This window comes from Lampetra planeri, chromosome 3 (assembly GCF_965212315.1).
Source record: "Lampetra planeri chromosome 3, kcLamPlan1.2.h2, whole genome shotgun sequence".
Classification (NCBI taxonomy): Eukaryota; Metazoa; Chordata; class Hyperoartia; order Petromyzontiformes; family Petromyzontidae; genus Lampetra; species Lampetra planeri.
In genome coordinates this window covers 1,984,573-2,007,800 of record NC_136109.1, presented here as the reverse complement: position 1 = coordinate 2,007,800, position 23,228 = coordinate 1,984,573, and the positions used below count along the sequence as shown (strand labels likewise).

General features: G+C 52.6%; 1 protein-coding gene across 1 annotated transcript; it reads left to right on the top strand.

Annotated features, from left to right (window-relative positions):
* The first annotated feature begins 10,492 nt into the window (after positions 1–10,492).
* On the top strand, positions 10,493–22,537 carry LOC144736138 (excitatory amino acid transporter 5-like). Its single transcript, XM_078618709.1, is given in 12 exon segments — positions 10,493–10,936; positions 11,849–11,928; positions 12,637–12,852; positions 13,023–13,065; positions 13,219–13,469; positions 13,959–14,206; positions 14,816–14,915; positions 15,096–15,424; positions 15,427–15,661; positions 16,138–16,272; positions 16,738–16,834; positions 21,484–22,537. Coding segments are annotated over 12 exon segments (2,391 nt in total). The 5' UTR covers positions 10,493–10,789; the 3' UTR covers positions 21,994–22,537.
* Positions 22,538–23,228: the final 691 nt, after the last annotated feature.

Sequence of the window (23,228 nt, the reverse complement as noted above, 5' to 3'; positions counted from 1 at the left end):
AGCTCAAGGCCGTACTTATAATATGTATTGGGGGACACACATCCCCCCCAATATTCAAATATGCTCAAAATGTCCTCCCCAATATACTGCTATAAAATAGATGTCTCCTTATATGATTGTGGTTATGGTTGTACTTTACTAATCCCTAAACTCTGCCATTACATACGATGAAACAAGAAAAGGTAATAAAGAAAAAAATAGAGCAATGTAATACAATATTAGACATTATTGTAAAAAATACAAAAAAAGTCCATCCTATGTGTTAATATTTTAGGCAGGAAATTAGTTTAAAGGAGGGACAACCAGACCCCCTGGAAGATTTGGTCCCCCCCAATGTTGACTCCATGGCTACGGCCTTGCTGCAGGTTACAACACACACTGACCACTCACTTACTCACCCCGTAACCTCCTCACTCGCCCACCCTATCACCCACTCACCACACTGAAGATCACCTCACTTCTATTTCTTCTTCTCTCGCACTGCTCCACCTTCGAATTCCCTCCTCCCATCAATATCCTCGCTCAATTCAAGAAACGCGTTAGACTCTTGATCATCTCTGTGTCACCCAGACCCAGGGCTGGAACTCAGAACCTCAGCGGTGCTGGCTCCGTGTCTCCGACATGGCCATTCTGGACCATTTGAGCCGCAAGTCCCTCCTCCGTGCAATTCCTCCAATTGGCGGCGTGGTGCGCAAGAGGAGCCCGACCCCTAATGGGTGATATACACACGCAGCACCAGCCACAATCTATCCACTGCTGGATGAAGGCCTCCACAGGCCTCTCTATTTACATATACGTTCCCATACATCAAGGCCGTAATTATAATATATATGGGGGGACACATCCCACCTAATATAAAAAAATGCTCAAAATATCCCCCCCAATATATTGCTATAAAATATATTTATTTTGATATGATTGTAGTTATGGTTGTACTTTTTAAATCCCTGCCATTACATACAATGAAACAAGAAAAGGTAAAAAATAAAAAACAGAGCCATGTAATACAATACACTATTATACATTATTGTTTAAAATAAAAATAAAGTTAATCCCATGTGTTAGTGAATTTTTTATATTTTAGGCAGGAAATTCGTTTTCAAATATAGATTTGGTTCCCCCCAACGTTGACTCCATGGCTACGGCCTTGCCATACATACACGCCTACGATCCCCCAAATAGCCGGGGCAAGTGCTGTTAGCGAGCACCTATTACATCAGTCACGATACACGAGGTGGTGGGTGGTCAGCACCACTCCCGACCACCTTTGTCTTCCTAGTGGTGATGTTTAAACAACACCAAGTGTTCATTTGAGGAGGAGTCGACCTAGGGGAGGCCCGGTGTTGCGCGGGAATCCAACTCGGGTTGCCGGGCGCATAGGGCAGCGCGCGTTTACACACCGCGATGAGCACCACTATCACCCACACCCCGCACACATTTCCCCTCCCCCATCACCCTTTCGCCAAACTAATTACGTCTGATTACTAATACATGAGCAATATCATCAATTAGAACGACCACTAATGCCTTGCGGGTAATTGGGCAGGAGGAGCAGGTGGGGTAAAGTATGGGTATCAGCGTGCGCCACGCGACTATTTCACACCGCCCATCGGCCGCACGGCAAAAGGACAGTGAATACCTTCAACGGGATTAGTTTAACGCAGGATGAGACATGGATTTTCATTTGGTTTAATGTCATTATTTTTTTCTTTCTTTCTGGAAAATTTATGTTTCTGGTAGCAATCGTTTAATATCTCAATTGAGCTCGAGGCGCCGTGTTTGTAATAAACGTTGGACGTGACTGCACATTCATCAAGAACATCTCGTACGCACAGCTCTGCCTGCGCTGGTCATGATAGTGGAGTGGCAATGTGGTGCCACGACCGCGGAGCAACTCCGCAAGCGACATGATCGTCCACTACCCCCACCCTGAGCACACACGCAGCACTTGCACCCACGTAGTGTCCCTGCGGGAGATTGCCTGGCCGATCGGGTTTTAATGCGAAGGGCCCCTAGAGGGAGAGTCCCACGGTTTCCCGGTGACAGGAGATTGGCCGACTCTCGCAGGACAGGTTATATTGCGATGCCCCTAAAATTGGTTTAAAATTGCAAGGGCGCAGGTAAGCGCACGATTGGCTGCGCGGTGCGACGTCACTCTGGGCCTTTTCAACCTCTGGGCTGTCAAGACCCACTCCCTGCCGTCCTGCCTCCTCGAGCCGCTCGCAGCATCCGTGTGATGCCAGCGAGTGCTGCTACGAGGCAGTGATAGGTAAAGTTTTATTTCGTCCTTCTCCCTCCGACTTTCACAGCGTCCGTACGACGTGAGTACAGCTTCGAGGTACGTGGTAGAGTGACTGGGTTCGTCGGCAGAGTTAGACTAAGCTCTTCTCGCGAAATATTCCACCCCCAGGTAGTGTGTATTTGCACCGTTAATAAACTTTAGTACAGAGTATCGGTGCAGTGTGATTTGTGTGTATGTGTGGAACCTCGACGCGGTGTTGGTAATTTTAGTGTGAGGCGCGCGTGTATTATAACAAAAGCGGCCGCCGACGCAGGCGCGTCCGTGCAGCCGTGTGGCGCGAGTATTAAGGCGGAGGCGGGGTGCATTAAACCCGCTCGCCGACACGCGCGTTTTTATGCACGTGCTTGTTAAATTAATCACCTGCAGGTGCGTGCGCGTTCGCGCTGCCGCTTTAGAGCGCGCTTTAGAGCGCGTCTTATCGTGGGTGCGGGGTAGCGAATAACCACCCACTGGCGCGCAAATTCGCGCAGCCCTTTAGCGTTAGCCTTTGTGTGCAGGTGGATTAGGGTTTAACTACCCAGAGGCGCGAGCGCATATTCACGCAGCCGCCTTCGTGTTAGTGGCGGTGTCCGTGGGCGTGCGCGGAGTAACCCCGTGCGGCGGTGAGCCAGCGCTGCAGCCACGTGACTCAGAGAGAGCGCCAGCACGGGGGGGGCGCGATCACCCAGGCAGGCGGGAGCCCACCGGGGGCCGATCGATGCGGTGGAGGAGGGAGTGGAGGAGAAGGGAGTGGAGGGGGGAAACGTTGCGCCTCACCTGCCCGGCGAGGGCGGTGGGGCGGACGTCGGCCCCCACAGTAACACTCGCTGAGCCTCACAGCAAGAAGGCCCTGGGTTCGACTCCCGACTCGAGTGCCTTTCCGTGTGGAGCTTGTAATTTTCCCTCGAGTCTGTATGGGTTTACTCTGTGTTCTCCGATGTCCTGCCATTGCTAAAATAAACAATGCAACTGGTATTGGCCAAACAACATCCCATTGCTGAAAAATCGCCTGCCAAGTTGAGATCACACAGCATTAGCAGCAAAATCCCCCGTGCTGCGAAAACTCGGCAGCACCCTCCTGCGACTCAGCGAGGCTTGTGTGGGTAAACGAGCGGAATAATACCTAAATACACGATACCAACTTTTATTCTCGCTCAATTGCTTATTCATGTAATGTTCATCTCCTGTTCACAGCCTCAACCAAGTGGTGAAAATGTTACGTTCCTATGGCGGGGGCGAGCCTTTCAAAAGGAAACCAATTGACTTCAGCTGCAAGTGGTGCTCATTTTATCTGTTCAGAGTGGTGCCCGGATGGAGGAATGATGGGCTGAGTCAACCCACAACGACGACTTGAAATCACTCCACGACTGCGCCAGCAGTAGTGGTCGCTTTTTAGTGAATCCACTGCAGGATGATGGCTCACGCCGTGTCAGTTGTGGAGGGCATTTGACCAGTGCAGGTTGGTGGTGGCGTGTGCCCAGCGCAGACGTAACTTTTAGCCACTGATGTTAGCCGTGGCATAACTATCAGACTTCTATCACATATTAGTACAATATTACCAAGAGTTTTGCGTCTATCACCCATACCTACCAGAGAAGTTCCTTGCTTATAACAGAGGGTTTTGGGTTAGATCGCATGAATATAAATGTGTCATTTATAAGCCGATAAACAGTTTGATCAAGCAAGTCTGGCTCTGCTGATGAGACATTGCATATCAAAACCGGTCCAGATTTTTTTTGTAAGAGCAATTATAGCGCCTTACACCCTCCACACAACCGCCGTTCACTACTCAGTGGACGTCACCACAGCATTTGTGTCCGGCTAGGTGCACGTTGAGGCCACGTGATGAATCGAGGCCTGCTCGCAGGAGGTTTAACCGAAGTTCCGTGCTCACGCAGCTCCTGTGCTCCGCACCGTCACGGACGGTGGCGCACCGCTCGACGTGGCTACATCGCCTCCTCGTGGGCCCGCCTCGGGTTTATCGCTCAAGGAAAACTCAGATTCATCCACGAGGAATGCAGCGCAGATTGTCAACGATAGCTGTCATTGCCCGGTTCAACGCCTGAGCACGTGACAATTTGTTTCGCCGTGTCGGGTGGTGAAGTTTGGCCAGATCATGAACGTGGCTGAACACAAAACCAACTATGAATTAAGTGTAATAACATAATTATAAAGCTAATTAAGACTTGACATTGCAAAAGAAAGGCTGTTTCACGTGTCTCTGTGGGTCAAAGAAACACAACATATTACAAATAATCAGGGCACGTTCCCCATCCACTGTGATTCGTGAACCCGTGCGTTCGGCGGACATTTCCAGGCAGCGGGGGTAGCAGAGCAAACGGAGGGACCATCCCGCCGGGGAAGGCGGAGTGGGGGCTTTTCCAGACCAACCACGAAAGCAGCAGCAGCAGGAGTCTGCGCTCGACCTCGGCCACCACCACCTCCTCCTCAACCTCCCCCCCTCCCCGCTCCGATGACGTTAGTGCTACCTTGTGGACTGTTGGCAAATCGTCACCAATCGCAAACGACTCCACCGCTGAACGCACGCAAGGGACGGGCGGATTAATAGTGCCACCGTTACAATGACCCAATGCTGGTTACCCAGAGTCACGGGGACAGCCGAGGCAAATCCCTAATCCAGGCGCCTTCCCTCTAAGCCAATGGCACAATGTGTGCCGCTTTGTGTTAAGGATGATGGAGCCAAGAGTGGTTGTGCTATGGATAGACTCACTCCTGCCATAGGAATGTGGAATTTCCCCCACTGGTTCTGCAGGGCTGTGAACAACAGATGAGCGCCGATGCCTCAATGCCAAATTGAGCCGAACATCACTGTCGTGTTTTGTTGACACGCGGGGGACTCAAAAGGGCAGGATGAGTCTCGATTGCAAGAGTGGTCTGGGTGACCACAACGACAGAAGCGAGAAGGTAACGAAATACAGCGAGCAAGCAAACAGCCACCAGAGCATAAACAATCAACTAATTGTGAGAGACATCCAAATAGAAATCGGCACAGATACGACCGAAAAGCCTTCTGGGAGTGCGTAACTTCAGCAGAATTGGCTATACACAAGCACATTCTGGACAGATTTTGACATTTAGTGTCTTGTAAGCAGAGCCAGGCTCTCTTGAATTGCCCGTGTTCAGACACGGGTCCTCAAAGAGCGGACACAACAACACAGGGCAGTGTGGCGGCGAGTCATGCTCCGGGCGCAGCGCGGCTTGGTAGACACAGCGATAATCCTAGCGGAGATGCGCGGAGAATTGCAGAGAGGGAAGGGCGCAGGCTATGCCAGCCGGCGTGAGTGCACAGCGCTCATGGCCACTTCCGTAGCAATCCTCTTTAGCACAACATCTGTAAATGACGAGCCACCTCATCATCGCAGCACAATAACAATGATCATGATGACGATGCATATTTTGAAACCGGCCACAGTGCTCAGTGACAGAGCGAGCGGCTCGCAATTGGAAGTTCGCGAGTTCCAATCCTGGATGGGGTGGGGGTTGACTCAGCCCATCACCTCTCCCTCCGTCCGAGGTCGATTAAATGGGTACCACTTTGTGGGGGTGTCAACGGCGATTATCGTAAGTAAAATGTCACCCACCCTCCAAAGGAACGTGGACTTTCCACCGCTAGCTCTACAGGTCTGCAAACGGGAGTACAGCTGTGGGGGCCGTTGGCCCCCGGGGTCTCTCCCGCCATCATCCCCTATTCCGTTTATGTTACCCCACCTCCCTAATACCCGCTAGGGTTTCGCCGGCCTTCGAACGCGACGCCCCTACCCATACGGCTTCACGCAGCGCTCCCACGCCGCAAGCATACGTGCGCACGGCATCATCAATCAAACGCCATACTCCCCCTCTTTACGCCGCTACGTACAGCGCTCGCACGCTGCGAGCGTGCGCCCGTCTACAGCCCGGTGCGGCACTCGCCTCCACATCGAATAACCACGTTACCAATGGCACCCGTATCCGACACGTAGCGAACGTACGCGCACTCACGCACACAGCTCCCCGCGGCACTCACTCACCACGGAGCACTCACGTTGTGATCGCGCACCTGTATCATACACGTAGTGAACGTACGCGCACTCACGCACACAGCTCCCCGCCGCGCTCACTCACGTGGCGAACCACTGTGTACGCAGGACCACACACGTGCACACCTCTCCACGAGATCACACGAGGCCACGATTCGCTATTCATGATTTATTGTCCGCTACCTGGAACTAGGTGTTAAATCAGTGAGTCGACGAGGCTGGCCCACGCTGATACCTTTATGCCTATTCCCGATTTATCTGCTATGATTATAATTCACCTCCTTACTCACTGTTAGGTGCTCACGGCGGTCCGTTGATCCCCTGCTCGCAGCGTACCTCGGTGCGTCCCACGGACGTCCGGGTCGCTGGGCTGGAGCTGCGTCTTGTCGCCTCGCGCTGGAGTGAGAGCCTGATTTCCCCTTTGCGCCCCCTATTTATCCTCCCTACATCAAAGGCTCCGAGCGGGATGGTGGCCCACAGCTTTTCCCTAACAATGGGCTCGCACCCTCTAGCACGCGCACCGCGGTTCCGGGCGCCTGTGATATGCTAATCAATGTGCGGCGTTGCGCAGCGCAAATTCCAATCAATCCCTTTCTCACGCAGGCCCCCATTATTGAAGTTCATGCGGCGGTGTCCATCACAAAGGCCCGTCGTGGGAATCTGTGCACGGCTCCCCGCGCGCCTCCCCTCTCCCGATCTATTCATACCTTCAGCTTAATTATTTACCCTCCCCAACAATTGTGCCTGCGCGCTCAAGTGCAACCATCCCAACCTTAAGTGACTATGCGAGAGCCGCCGCATTCCTGCTAATTATGCCGTCCCGTCCCTGCTTGCCTCGTCGACACGTGGGGGTGGGTGTGGGGGGTGCGCCTCAACCGCGGTGGCCGAATGCCCCTCGCCGCAACCATACCATCTTAAGGTCGGTCGCAGCGCCGCGGTGCAACGTAGCGTCGGGGGAGGTCATCCAACTCCCTGATCGCCGGAAACCGTGAGAGTTAATCCCGATAAGGGTTTCTCGGATAAAAACCGGTCGATCAGGTGTCCTCCCCTTCCAGCTCTATGGGGGGGGGGAAATGCGTGCGGGTGTGTTCATGTGAGGTGAGGTGAGGGGGACGAGGGGTCGGCTCCGTCCCTTGGTGGTGGCGAGGTCGGGGATGGGGCGCCTGCTGAACGGCTTCGTGGCGGCGGCATCACACAGCACCGCCTCCGATTTGCGTTTGTTTACTGTGTTCGATGTCTTCTGTCAAGTGGTTATGCTTTTGTTGTTTTTGTCTCGAATTCTATTCGCTCGCTCACTCTACCTTTCGTGCTCGCTTTGTCTGATTGCGGTGCCGGGGGTCACGCTCGCACGTGAGGCTCTGCCGGTTTAACAAAAGCACTACACTAGAAACAACATTCTTAGTGACAATACGCGGCACTCTATTTAACGAGATCAATGAATGAAAACATGTTATGACTGCGAGGCCTGGCGACGGCGCTGCGCGGCTCTGGAGGATTTAGCGGAGATCCTGACGCATAGGCTTAGAGATCGGTCACACCAGGACCTTGACCCCTTCTAATCCCCATGACCCCTTCATATCCGTGTAGGGGTCCAAATCCCCTCGCTCGAGCAGGAGCGGAGGGGGGGGGCTGTTGAGGAGGGGTTGCGAGGTGCCGTCGTGGATACACGACGTGTACACGTGGTTATTGGATCTAAAAATCTGAACTTAAATGCGCACCCGGTATGATGTGTAAACATCGGCACGAGGGAGACAAAGGCAGCCGGCCGTAGTACTGACCACCCACCCCTGGTGTGCCTTTCTGGCACTTGCTCCTGCAGCCTGTTGCGACTACACGGGGGGTCTTCGTCTCTTTGTGACGCGTGGTCACCTGGTTGGGTGAGCAAGCGGCTCACAGCCGGCAAGTTTGTGAGTTCACATCTTGAATCCTGGTTGGGGGGTGGTGGACATCATTCCTCCATTGTCGATACAATGACATTTATCTACCTACACATTCACCTACCTAGCACCTTATACATTCACCTAAACATAAGCACCACTTTGTGGGTAGGTCAGTAGTGGTTGTCGTCGAGACAGAGTCGCCCCCGTCATAGAAACGTATACATTCCACCCCTGGCTTTGCAGGGCTGTGAACAGGAGATGAACACCGATGCCTCAATGTGGATTTGAGCAGCAGGAATCACTCCGACGTCGAATGTTCAACAACGAGAAAGCGCCAAGATCCCCGCTCGCAAGGCGCGCGAGAGACGCGATCGGTCCAACGCCTTAGTGCTCGTTAGCGCAGCAGGAAATCACTCGCACGAGAAACGCTCCACGCCCCGAACCGAGACACTTGACGGCATCGCACGGGATGGAGTGGGGCTCACGCGATAGCGAATCAACGCCGAGCAATCATTGCTCCCATGGACGGCACGAACCGGACCCTCGCTGCTGCTGTCACATCTGGTTGTGCAGCGTCAGGCTCCGACCGCATTGCTGCACCACACAGGGTCCAGAGTGAAGCAGCACTCGGGGTCATTAATGGTCCCGCACTCGTTGGTTCACTGGCGGTCAATCGCCTCCTTATTATTCTTTAATCGCGACTGCAGTGGCGACTGTTCCCTCGGGTTACCAGACACTGAATCGTCTCATCCACACAATTTTCAACCACCACACTGCATGTCAGAGCAAGACTCACTCACTTACCCACTCACCCACACACTCACCACACTGCAGGTCACTCACTTCTCTTTCTGCTTCTTCCCTCGCACTGCTCCACTCTGGAATTCCCTCTCCCACCATCATCGTCATCTCTTCCCGCAAAGATCTTACAACAATAATAACCGTGCTTAATTCATGAAACGTGTTAACGCTTATCTGTGACCACTTCAACAGCACTGTTTGTTGCTGACTGCTTGACGTTTTGGCCCTTTGATAAGCAACTGTGTTAAAAAATAATCACATATGGGTGAGTGGGTGTTTCTTCGGGTGCGTGGGCAGGTGAATGGGTAAGTGGGTGGGTAGGTGAGCTAAAAGGTAAGGTGGTGGATAACTGGGTAGGTTTATTGGTAGGTGAGCCAGTGGATGAGTGGGTAGGTGAGTCAGTGGGTGAGTGGGTGTGTAGATTTATCAACACTTGCAGGCGAGCTGCTCAGAAACAGCAGCAAGGCGCCACTCCATGTGCCCTGCCCCTACGCACGTCACGCGTCCACCACACCGCACGCACAATCCTCTCAGCCTTGTCTCGACCACCAACTCGAAAGAGTTTGTTTCACTGTTGCTTGTTGGTTCAGCCACATCATTCAACTGCTTTGGAGCGGTGGCCTAGACAATTACACGGTCGCCCGTTTCTCCTCTCGGTGATGTTCGTGCCGCGCGGATTACCCGAGATTACTCCCGGGTCTCGAAAAGCCGAGGGGATTTGTTGCTACGCAGTGGCTCAGACAAATGCTTTGAGCCTTTGGCGAGCAGTGTCGGGGATGGGAGAATCGCGGCGCTCGCGAGTGGCCCTCCCCGGCCCTTATCGCGTCAGCCGGCGGTCCAGGCCCTAACTGAATCCAAACCAACCGGTGCGGTTTGTCGCTGGCCGCTTTACGCGTTGCGCATCTGGACCCTGCGCGCAGAAACTGGGGGTCAAAAGCAAATGGCGTAACCGAACGGTTTGGGGTTTTTTTGTTCTCTTAACCAGTTTTCGTAGTGGCACCGTGGATTGTTGCTCCGGTTCGAGTGTCTGTCGGGCATGGAGCCCGGTTCGTGACAGAGCAGGGGGGCAGCCGAGGGACGCTGACGGGGAGCGAGTGGCGGTGGAGCGGACGCGCAGCGCTGGCGGGGGACGCCGAGCGCTGGAGGAAGCCTCGCTGATGTCAACCAACGAGCCAGCAAGGGTGGACTGCGAGATGTCGTGCGACTTTTGAAAAGTAAAATCTGGCAGCGATCGCCTGGTTCGTTTCGTTGTTGTTCGGAAGCAGAAATCGCCACGGTTTTGCCGATAAATTTGTGTCTTAACCTGGCATTGAAATCGTAAGCTGCAGGAATATCAGCGTCATCAGCAGAAGCATTATCATCAGCAGCAGACAACACCTTAATATTGGATCTGCGGCGACATCAACACCAGCAGCAGGATGTAAAGAACCTGCGTGGGAAACACGACTGAGTAGAGACCTGCATCAGCAGCAGCAGCGCCAGCAGAACACAACCATCAGCTGCACCACCACCACCAGGGGCCTCAGCAGTCATCTCAGCATCAGCACCACCACCGCCAGTGCCGAGTCGTAAACTCCACCATCACAACTCACCGCCGCCACCAGCCCCAACAGCATCACCACCACTAACCGGTAGGACCATCACTATCACCACCACTCACCACCAGCTCAGGCAGTATCACCTCCACTCTCACATACACCACTCACCCGTAGTACCATCACTATCCCCACCACTCACCCGTAGCACCATCAGTATCACCACCACTACCACTCACCGGCAGGCACAGCAGGATGGCGTGCGCAGCGACGAGCAGCACAGCGTGGCTCCGCGTCAAGGCGTCCGTGCTGCAGAACCTGCTGCTCATCCTCTCCGTCATGTCGGTGATCGTGGGCTGCCTCCTGGGCTTCCTGCTGCGAGCCAAGCAGCTCTCCCAGCAGGTGACGAGCTCCCAGCACGCGCGCCACACGCCTGCGAAGTCGGTGTGAGTCTGCGTGTGTGATACCTGTCGACAGGTGTGTATCTATGTGTGTTATACCTGTGCAGAGGTGTGTGTGTGTGACACCTGTCAAGAGATGTGTGTGTGTATGTGACACATATCAATAATGTTGCCCGCTCGCACGCACGGGGTTTCTCCAGGTGCTCCGGTTTACTCCCAAATGTCTCAACTCATTGTCTGAAAACGTCTCAATATATAGGGGACTGCAGAACCTGGGCAATTGTTAGTGCCGACTCACCGCCTGTCTGCCTTCCCGCGTGTCCGTGGTTCGTCAGCGACTATGAGATGCGAATTGCATCAGCGATGACGCGACATTAAACTAAAATTAACAATACGAGGTGTGGTGTGAGGCGTGTGATAGGTGTGTTCACTTCGTGTACAGGTGTCTGCAGATGAGGCACACGTGCCTTGGCCGTGTAAGCCAGTCACGCCAAGAATCGTCAACATAACGTCGAGGAAGTCAGAATATTTGACCCCAAATTTACTTTGACTTCCTGCACCTTGTTCTGAAGACACCTGACGCAGTTTCAAGCCAAACGTCGTGAATCAAATCGCTGCTCAATGTAGGCCCTGAGATTTGTTCTCCAACTCATCGGCGCTGATCTGAGCTACAACAACAATCAGTGCATTAACTGCTTGCACACCACGTGACAAGGGAACATGCGTTCGGCTGTGTCGTGTGATGTAAGGCCTACGACACACATTTGGGCATGAAATGGCTTCACCCAAATATAAATTACAAATCATATCAGTTGCGCAAAGCTCCTCCGTGTTAACCTTTGAATTCGTTTGGCCCGATGGTGAGTCTCTGGTGTGCTGTGCTCTGTAAAGCGCCTGGTCGTCTGCCCTGCAGGAGATCCAGTACCTGGCTTTCCCGGGTGAGCTGCTCATGCGCATGCTCAAGATGCTCATCCTACCCCTCGTCACATCCAGGTACGGGACACCTGTGTGTATGCGTGTTGTGATGAGCGGTGGTGCAGTGGTTAGCGAGTTCATATCCTGGGAAGGGTTGACTCTTACCATCACCCCTCCGGGGTTGATACAATGAGTACCATTTTGTGGCGAAGATGAAGTGGTTGTCCTATGGATATACTCGCCCCCGTCATAGAAATGTGGAAGTTCCACCATTGGCTCAGGGCCGTAAACGGAACATGAGCACCAATGCCTCGATGTTGCTCAGTAGAGCAGGAACTCACTTTAACTCTTAGACTCTGAACTTGGCAAAACCGTTTCAGGCGACGGCCCTCTGACAGGGCGGAGAGGCGCATCATAGCGGTTAGTGCATCACGCTGCGGCCGCGTTGCCTTGGGCTGGAATTCGCGACGTCCCCAGGTCTCCTCCGTTCCACTCGGGGCTCGGAACAGGGGCCCTTTGACCCATATTCCCTGAGCTGTGGGATTAAGTGCAGTGTAACTCTACGCGAAGACGTAGGTGGCGGAGTACTATGACGATCGCCAATGGCACGATGCCAGGTGGTACACCTGAATGCGACTCACAGGACGGAGCAGAGAGAGCACTCGTCAACCGCCCCACCCCACTCGGCCCACAGACCCCTGCGCTGCTGTCGCCAACTCTCCGTTTGATGTTTTGTTTTTACGTTTAAACGAAACTCTGTCATTTAAAACCGTGCTGTGCCTGCAGCCTCATCTCTGGCCTGGCCGCCCTGGACAGCAAGACGTGCGCCCGCCTGGGCCTGGTGACGGTCTCCTATTATCTGAGCACCACGCTGCTCGCCGTGGTTATCGGCATCGTGCTGGCGTGCGCCGTGCACCCGGGCAGCGCGGCGCAGCGCGACGGCCGCGACCAGGGAGGCCGCAGCCTGCCAAGCTCGGCGGACGCCCTGCTCGACCTCATACGGTGGCCACGGGGCCTGCGCCGGCCACGACACGCCGACCCTCCACACTCTCCACTTGTTCCGCCGAGACATTTGTACTCTGAGATTATGACCGCCGGTTCACTTGTTGGCGTTGTTGGTGCTGTTGCTGCTGTTGAGCGACCTTTCCAATGTCACCGCACTCTCGTTGCAGAAACATGTTTCCAGCCAACCTCGTGGAGGCAACGTTCCAGCAGGTGAGACCCACACAGATCTCTCCACACAGATCTCTCCACGGAGATGGAGCCACGAAATCAGCCCGTGTTGGCGGATTGGGAAGGCCTTCATCCAGCAGTGGATAGATCACGGCCGATGACGATGATGAGGGCGACGATGATCTGTTTTCTCAGTACCGCACCAATATGGTTTCCGTGGTGAAGCCGCGAAACGAGACTCCGCACCTCGTGTCACCCATCACGTCGTCAACAGGCACCACCCTGCCTCCCAACATCACGAGTGGTGGAGGTGCTGGTAGAGGTGGTGGTCGTAGCAAATGGGCTCCAACTAAGCGACCAGCCCCCTCACAGCACCAGCAACACCAGCAGCAGCGACAGCAGCGACAGCATAGCCAGCAGCAGCAGGAGCACCCGGCCAGACACGGGTGAGTAAAGTCAACTGTGTGAGCGTGGTTCTCCCCTAGGTCGACGCATCCTCAAATGAGTAGCTGGTGTAGTGTAAACATCTCCACTATGGAGACAAAGGCGCCGGTTGTGGTGCTGGCCACCCACCCCCTCATGTGCCGTTTCGGCTTTCATAGGTGCTCGCAAACAGCACTTGCCCTCAGAGTCTGTTGAATGCAATACGGGGGATCTTTGTCTATGTGTGCCAGTGTGTGGTTCTCTGGTTGCCTCCCGTAGCTAAAAAACAAAGCCACACAATGTTACCGCCGTTGGCCAAACTTCCCGATGCGGAGAAGTTCCTCGATTGGGATGAGAGACGTCAAGAGCATCATTGCCACGCTTGGCAGGACCCTCCTGAAAAGGAGTTTAGAGACTTTTGTCGTTAATCAAGCGTCGTAGAGGAATACTTATAATAGTAAGAACACACTCCAGCCACACGAAACCAATGGTTCTCTTTACTCTTCATCCAGAGCGGGCGATGAGGTGGAGACGATTGAAGGCCGACCGCACTTCGTGTTTCACGTCGTGGCGGAGGATGATGTCGACGATGGTGATGGGGATGGTGACGACGGCGGCAGCGGTGGTGGAGGCGGCGTTGCCACGGAGAGGGTGCTGGTGGAGATGGTTACGCTGCCGCCCCGCGTGTATTACCGGAGCGTCCCGGGCACCAGCGCGGGAATGAACGTCCTGGGAATCGTCATCTTTTCAGCCACCATGGGTGCGGCTTCCATTCCGACGTAGACAATGGAACCACCGTGACGGTGTAACCTCGTGACGGTGTTACCTCGTATTGCCTCGTGACGGTGTTACCTGGTGACAGACAGTGTTATCTCGTGTTACAATGGCTTTGCGTGGAACTAGAAGCCATGTCCTTTCTGACCTGTAACCGTCTGTGCAGTTCACCAGCGATGGTGCAAGCAAGCCCCACTCTGCCGACAAGAGTTGAACCAATGCTGCTAATAAGATGCACTCCCAGAATGCCGTTTGGTCGATGGGATGTGTAAATAAAATACTTCATGTGGAAGGACAGATGTGTGAAGGAGGTGAATTGTCCACGGATTCGTGTTCTTTATCGATAACAATGCTCCTGGAAAGCTGAAGCGGACTGAGGCAGGCACAGCAATGGGGAGAAATGCGTTTGAGCAGAAACGCAATCGGAACGACGCGAGTTGACGTCCTGGTTGTGGGGAGGTTGAATCGCCCTTGCCAACGCACAACGTTGGGCCAAGGGTGGCGCGTGGTTGGAACCGGCGGATCTGCCGTTTCCAGTTGGGTGGGCAATGCGGGTGACGTGGCTGTGTGCTGGCGCTCGCGGCGTGTGCTCTAGGGGTGATGCTCGGCAAGATGGGACACAACGGCTTGCCGCTTGTCACGTTCTGCCAGTGTCTCAACGAGGCTGTGCTGCGCATTGTATCCGTCACTGTGTGGTGGGTCTCACCACCGGCACACTACCAACACCACCAGTACCACCAATGACACTCACACGCACTACCAATACTACCAATGCCACTATTCCTTTACCAACAGCACCACCACCACAATCAACCCACTCCTCCTCCTTGCACCACCACAACCTCTCTGGCCTCCCGTCCGCCCGGTCTCCCCAGGTACTTCCCGCTGGGCATCGTGTTCCTGGTGGCCGCCAAGGTGCTGGAGATGGACGACCCATCCCAGCTGGGCCGGCGCCTGGGCCTCTACTCGGCCACGGTGGTGGCGGGGCTGATGCTGCACGGCCTTGTCGTGCTGCCCTGCATCTACTGCGCCGTCACTCGCCGCAACCCCGTGGCCTTCGTGCGTGGCATGCTGCAGGCCCTGCTCATTGCGCTCGCCACCTCCTCCAGGTGCCCGCCGGCCTCGCCGCCATCGCCGATAGCCGGATGGCCAGCCCGACGGGCCGCCACGGGAACCCAACGTCGTTGTCTCCGTCGTGTGACCATTGTCGTTGTTGTCATTGTTGTCGCTGTTGTCGTGATGGTAGCTCGGCGACGCTGCCCATCACGTTCCGCTGCCTGCTGGAGAACAACCACATCGACCGTCGCATTGCGCGCTTCGTGCTGCCGGTGGGGGCCACCATCAACATGGACGGCACTGCACTGTACGAGGCCGTGGCGGCCATCTTCATCGCCCAGGTCAACGGCTACGAACTGGACCTAGGCCAACTCGTCACCATCAGGTGCCTCCTCCTCATCCTCCTCCCTGCCAAACCCTGCAACCTGCGCCGGGGATGCGTGACCCAGCGGTAGAGTGGTGTTTGCTACTTGCAGAGGTTCGCGGTTCGAATGTGGTGGCTGTCTTAATTAAGACTGCGGTGGTGGTGCTGTATTTATAAAAAAAATACTACGACGCACCATCTGATTCGCTCGCGGCAGAACGTTAAGGATGCCATGACGCCATTCGCAAGCGAAGGCCATAGTATGTCAGCATCACGGTCCAAATTTTAAAATTAGTCAATTACTATCACGCAGCAGCACTCATCACCCCCATCACAAAAACTTGGCAGGACCCTCCTGTGAAGAGTTGAATCTTTCTTCATGCTACCTGGATAAACAAGCGAAATAATAATAAAACAGTAGCCGTGCGTGTGTGTGACCATGAGAGTCTCTACATAATATTCCGTGCCTCTGCGTGCATCTCCTCGGGACTCGTCAGCATCACGGCCACGGCAGCCAGCATCGGCGCCGCCGGGATTCCACAGTCGGGCCTCGTCACGATGGCCATCGTGCTCACGTCCGTGGGGCTGCCCAGCGAGGACATCTCCCTCATCGTCGCCGTCGACTGGGCGCTGTGGGTACACACGCACGCAAGGCAAAGCTCCCCCTTATAGCCCACACGGTCTGTAGGGGCAAGTGCCGGGGGGGTCGTGCGGCTGTCGTCCCGTCCTGGCGGGCGACGATACCAATGGCCGACATTCAGTGGTGACATCACTGCGGCGCTTGTGTCAGGCTAGGTGCACTTCGAGGCCAGTAAAGTGTGAAAGTCTGGAAGGCTCCTAGTTGAAAAGAGGCCATGGGACAGACTCAGGTGTCATGGGTTGACTGACATGACTGGCAGACGACAATAACCACACATGCCTACCACACAGAGACAAGCACACACATAGACTAGCGGAGAGATACAGAGACACGCGCTTATCATATGTTTCCATCTGTCTGTCCATCTAACCTGCACTCTGTCCATCTCTCAGCGTGTCCACCTAACCTCGTGTCCGTGCATGTGTCTGTGTGTGCGGGTCTTTGTCTCTGGCTGCAGAGACCGGTTCCGGACTATGGTGAATGTTCTGGGTGACTCCCTGGGAGCCGGGATCATATCTCACATCTGCCGCAAGGAGTTCCAACAGCTGGACGGGGTGAGTCCATCAGCATCACCATCAGCCATGGTCTATCTACTGCTGGATGAAGCCCTCCCCCCCAAAGCCATTGTCACCTCTCACGACGGTGACGGTTGGGGTGCCCAGCGGTGGAGCGAGCGGCTTACAGCGATCAGAAGGTCGTGAGTTCAGATCACTGGTTTGGGGGGGTGGGGTTGACTCAGCACATCATCATCCCTCCCTCCGGGGTCCATAAAATTTGCACCACTTTGTGGGGAAGTCAACAGTGGTTGTGCTATGGAGAGACTTGCACCACCCCCCTTACCCCCGCCAGAGGAATATGGAATTTCCACCACTGGTTCTGCAAGGCTTCAAACAAGAGATGAGCACCAATGCCTCAATGTTAATTCGAGCAGAAAGTCACTGAATTTTTACATTCAAAATCGATAATGACTTAATTCATATTCTTAGGGTCTTTTGGTAAAGTCACGTAGATAGGTTCAAAGAAAATAACAAAAAATTACGACTTTTCTATCGCAACACAAGCGTTCGTGATCAGGAAGAGGGCGTTAGCTTCTAAAGGTAAAATGTTTATAAAGGTTTGAAATGAGCGTAGCCCAAATGTCAGCTGCCAATGTTAACGTAAGTGGGGGGCAGCGACCACGACAGTGGTGGGTTTGCCCACCAATCAAAGGGCTACCCAGTAAAAATTAGCATGACAATGTAAGATCTTTGAGCAGGCTCCACGGCAAGCGCCCTGAGGTGGCTATGTTAACGTGAGAGATTAGCATGTTAATGGAAGATCGCAAAGCAAACACCTCGAGCTCGGTGAGCGAGGTGGCTGTGTTAGGGTGAGAAATTCTACCTACTCTTTGGTTCTGTCGGTAAAGTCACGTAGATATAAAACACAATAAATTAAATCGACTAATTCTGGATTTGAAGTTTTCGTGACTGCAATAAACCATACTCTTTGGTTCTTTCGGTAAAGTCACGTAGGTGACTTTTTTTTATCACGACGTTTCGATTGCAACACAAGCAATCATCATCAGGTAGGAAAACCACAGCAATATTTTTTTGCTGAAGAGGGAGAGAGAGTTGCCGTAGTAAGAGGTAATATAGGTAAGAAAGGGGGGAGGAGCAAGGGGGCGGGGAGGGAGGGGTGGGGGTGTGGGGGAGGGGTAGCGCTGTGTGGACGCGAGGAGGAGTACGTGAGGCTGGGGAGTAGGCGGGGCTGGGAGTGGGAGGCCGAGAGAGCTGGTGATGCGGAGGAGAGGTTAACTTGGAAAAATATAGTCGTACCCGGGTTTTACCTGGTTAATAACATCCTTCCAAGATTTCTCAATTCGTATCCATCTTCTCGGTTGAAGTTATGTCTATGTTTATATATCTGGATGGCTTCATGAACAAACCTTTGTTATTAAACAGGTAAAACCATAACTGCTTTGTAGCGGTTGTTGTCTATCATATCTGCCGGGTACGACTACTCTATTTTTCCGAGTTAACCTCTCCTCTCTCGGCCTCCCACTCCCAGCCCCGCCTACACCCCCCCCCCAACCGGCCTCACGCACTCCTCCTCGCGCCCACGCAGCGCTACCCCTACCCCACACCCCCACCCCTCCCTCTCCCCCTTGCTCCTCCCCCATTTCTTACCTATATTATCTCTTACCACGGCAACTCTCTCTCCCACTTCAGCGCAAAAAAATTATTGCTGTGGTTTTCCCACCTGATGGTTGCTTGTGTTGCAATCGAAACGTTGTGATTTAATTTATTTTATTTAATACCTACGTGACTTTACTGAAAGAACCAAAGTGTATGGATCCCTGCAGTCACGAAAATAACAACTAGCATCGGAAGGTGGTAGGATGGCAACATCACAGTCAGTTTTGACTTGAACCGGTTAATAATGTCCTTCCAATGATTGCTCAGTTTATACCCATCTTCTCGATTGAAATTGTGTCTGTTTCTATATATATGGATGGCTTCATGAACGAATATTTGTTGATAGCCAGTGGGTTTGCAAAGTACCTTCGTCTTAGAGAAATAAATTTCGTGTGAGCCCACCGCATTAAAACAATGATCAGCCACGGCCGAGGTATTGGTCCTACCATGTTTCAGATCTGCCTTATGTTCACGAACACGGTCCGAGACATGTCGCTTAGTTTCCCCAATGTAACTACTGCCGCAGACACAGCTTAGTTTGTAAACGCCGGGGTATTGTATGTCAGGGATCACATCCTTCACAGATGGGATCAGATCACAAATTTTATGTACTGTGTTAAATCGAACCTGGATCTTGTGTTTGCTCATGATTTTTTAACTCTTTTTAGTGACCCCTGCTATGTATGGCAAGGTGATGGTTTTAATTGGATCCTCAGATGGTTCTTTCCCAACGGTTGGGGTGATAGCTTTACGGATTGTGTAGTCTGAATACCCATTCATCTTGAGAACTTAGTGTACGTCTTCCAGTTCACTGGCTAGGTGATGATGGTCAGAAATACAGATATGCATCCGTATGGGTGGCCTTCCTGTAGACAGAGTGTTCCATTGAGCCATCTGGTCTCCTTTCGATTAAAACATCCTTTTCCACCTCCATGGTGAATTTGATGGCTGGGTTTATGGAGCTGATGTGGTTGAGGAATTGGTTCAGAGCTGGTCGGCCATGTGGCCAGATGACAAACGTGTCATCTACGTACCTCTTCCACAAGGATGGACATAGAGTGGATGCCTGGATGGCATCTGTCTCAAAAATTTCCATGAAAACATTGGCTACAACTAGAGATAAGGGAGAACCCATTGGGGTACCATCAACTTGTTTGTATAATGTACCATTCCAGGTGAAGTATTGGTGAGGCAGTGTCTCACCTTGGCTGGTACATCAGCATTCAGTCCATGTTGGACCAAACCTTCAATGATAGCAATGGTGTCAGGCACAGGAACTTTGGTAAACAAAGAGACTACATCAAAACTAACGAGAAAATCTAGTGAGATGTCCTTAATTAACGATACCAAGTGAGCTGAGTTAAGTACAGCTGAGGTGGTCTTACCAGTTAATGGTTGTAAGGTCTCAGACAGAAATCGGGCCAGTTTGTAGGTGGATGAGTCAATGGTGGAGATGATAGGACGAAGGAGTGTACCCTATTTATGGATTTTTGGTAAATCCATAAAGAGTGGTCTAGCAGCAGAGGGTTTTAAGGAAAACTGCTTGGTTGGTTCAATTAAAGATGTCGAATCGGTGATGATCTTGTTGGTTTTCGTAACGAGGTTGTTGGTGGGATTTCTTAAAATGTTTGTATAGCTACCATCATTAAGTAGGTCCTGAATTTTGTTATTGTATGTGGTTTTGTCTATGATGACTGTGGCATTGCCCTTGTCAGCTGAGAGGATGACTATTTCATCTCTCTTTTTTAATTGAGAAAGCTCAAAGCGCTCATCTTTACTGATGTTGCTAATAGGTGCCTTAGCGTTTTTGAAGATTACAGCGACTTCTGATCTTGCCACGTCTGCAGTAATGTGTCCTAAACCCATAAGGGCTACGTAAACCTGGCCAATGAAATCTTCAACTGGGATCTGTTTAGGGACTGCAAAATTCAACCCTTTATCTAGCACGGATATTAGGCTGTCAGAAATTAGACTGTTACTCTGATTGATAACAATCTTTTCAACGTCTAACTTTTTAACGTGTGGATCTGGCTTCTTCTTGGAAAAGAGGTTGAACTTGGAAATCAGGTTATCTTTGCATTTAGCTGACTGAAGAGGCTGTCGTGTTATCTACAGGTTCCCAATCAGATGTAGACATTTTTTCCGTCAATGTTAAGTGTGACTTCAGGAGAGTCTTGTCTAAATTATGTAGTTCAAATCGGAGAAATCTTATTCTCTCTGAGATCAGAGCTAAGCTGGCCCTGAACAAGATCCGTTTAGCATTGTGAGAAGTCACAGCAGCAGATGTCAATGTAAAGGCGATCGGTATTACCTTAGTTTCGCAGCATCTCTTCAGGAATGTGAGCGACTCGATCAGATGAGCCTTCTTGTCTCGAAGTTTTATAAATATCTAATAGTTGTGTGGAAACCCTCCTCGTAGAGGCGGTTAAATCAAAATCACGTAGATAGATTTTACATTAACAGGTAAAAATTTTCACCCTAACACAGCCACCTCGCTCACTGAGCTCGAGGTTTTTGCTTTGTAATCTTCTATTAACATGCTAATATCTCATGTTAACATAGCCACATCAGGGCGCCCGCCGTGGAGGCTGCTCAATGATCTTGCATTATCATGCAAATTTTTACTGGGCAGCCCTTTGATTTGTGGAAAAACCCACCACCGTCGCGGTCGCTGCCCACCACTTGTATACATTGGCTGCTGACATTTGGGCTATGCTCATTTCAAACCTTTATAAACAGTTTACCTTTAGAAGCTAACTCCCTCTTCCTGATGACGAGCGCTTGTGTTGCGATCGAAACGTCATAGTTTTCTTTGAACCTATCTACGTGACTTTACCGAAAGACCCGAATAATATCATTATTATATTATTATAATAAAGCTAAAGGTAAGGTCGCTACTCGCAAGGCGTTGGAGAGACGTGATCGGTGAACCCGTCCCCTCGAACATATCGGACCAGCACGTGTAGTCTGATACACTGTGTATATCTCTCTCTCTATATCGCTATACAATCATTATTACAACTCCGCAGGGACAAAGGATCGTGGAGTTGAAGAGCATGAGGCTGCCCCACGTCGCGATGCAGCGCAATGGCGCGGTGATCCCAGGGGTCAAACTGCCCCGCCGAGCGGCCACCTACCCCCGGCACGGCCGCCATAGCGGCGGCGATGGTGGCGGCGGTGACAGTGGTGGCGGTGCGTGCACTGGGACGTGGCTGCCGGCGAGCACCCGCGATCCCCGATCACGCTCGTGCCGCGCGGCCACACTGCGCCGCGAGTACTGGAGGTCGCGCTGCGGCGTGGGGAATAGCAGCGGCAGCACCACTAGCACCCGCACCTCACGGGCAGCGGGGGCTGCTGGGGTAGCGGGAGGAGGCAGAGGAGGGGGGGAGGCTGTGGACGAGTGCGAGGACCAGACGACGAGAGGCGGCGAGCGAGCGGACGCGTGCGTCGTCATCGACATGAATGGTGATGATGACGATGATGACGTCGTCGTGGTCATCGACTCGTCAGAAGACACCGACTCAGAGTCCATCCTGTGAACTATGAACTCCCCATGAGGCGGGGGGGGCGTTGAGGAGATCGGTTGTGTAGATCGGGTTAGACATCGGGCTTAGGGTGAGTGTCTGGCTGGCGAGTGTCTGGCTGGCTAGTGTCTGGTTAGTGGCATACTTCTCTGATTTTTCAGATGTTGTTGTGGGGAATATAAGTAACCCAATAACTCTGTAGAAAATTTGCCTCCTTAACATATTTTTCCCTCCACATAAACATTAAAAGTAGTTTTTACAAATCCCATCAGCCACGCTGCCTTCCGAGAGTCGATCATTTCAGTGGCATTGATCCAGTACGAAATAACGTTCAGACATGTTTGAACACTGCGTGTCTCATCAGCACATTCAGGGTTGTTGGAACCAGTGCTGGTGAACTGCCAGATGTTTGTAGGCAAGGACCCTGTCTGTTCATAACGAGTCACAGCCACGCCTGTGTTGAACCGCAAGACTTTTCAATCTACCAATGTTGTTCCATGTGACGATGAATTAAAATTAAGGTTTTTTTTACCGCATAACAAAAAACTTTTAAAAACCAAACCAATAAAATATGAAGTGCTTTTTGTAAAACGTACAAATATTCTACTGTGCTGTTCTCGCTGTGTCTCTCTGTGTGTTTTTGTGTATATACATGTGTGTGTGGGGAGTAGTCGTGCATCGGTTAACGCACTGCACTACGAACCCGTCCACCCAAGTTCGATTACTGCTCACGGCCAACATCAGTGACGAATATCCGAACCGGTACTGAGCCTCCCCTGGGTCGACTCAGCCTTAAATGAGTACCTGCTGGGGTTTGTAAACCTCAGCACAGGGGAGACAAAAGTGGTCACAGGCCGGGCGCGGTTCCGCCCACAACATTTCCTCGTAGGTGCCGCGCCGTGACGGCCTTCGTAGGCACTCGCTTAAAGATGCTGCCTCAACAGTCTGTGTGGGCTACACGGGGGACCTTTGTCTTTGTGCCTGCCCACACACGCACGGCATTCACTGTCATGGTCAGTCACCGCGTCACTCCCACTGTTCGTGCGGCCGTCACAGAGATTGATGTACGGACGTCTCCATTAAACGCGTTTCTTACTTTAGCAGTGCCGCTGTGTGTGATTCATTCCCCTGGCACTGGAGGCCACGGGACCCACAGGTCCACTCAGCGGAGAGGCCCAGAGGGCCACTCAGCGGAAAGGCCGCGGGGCCCAGAGGGCCACTCACGAGAGGACACGGGGCCCAGAGGGCCA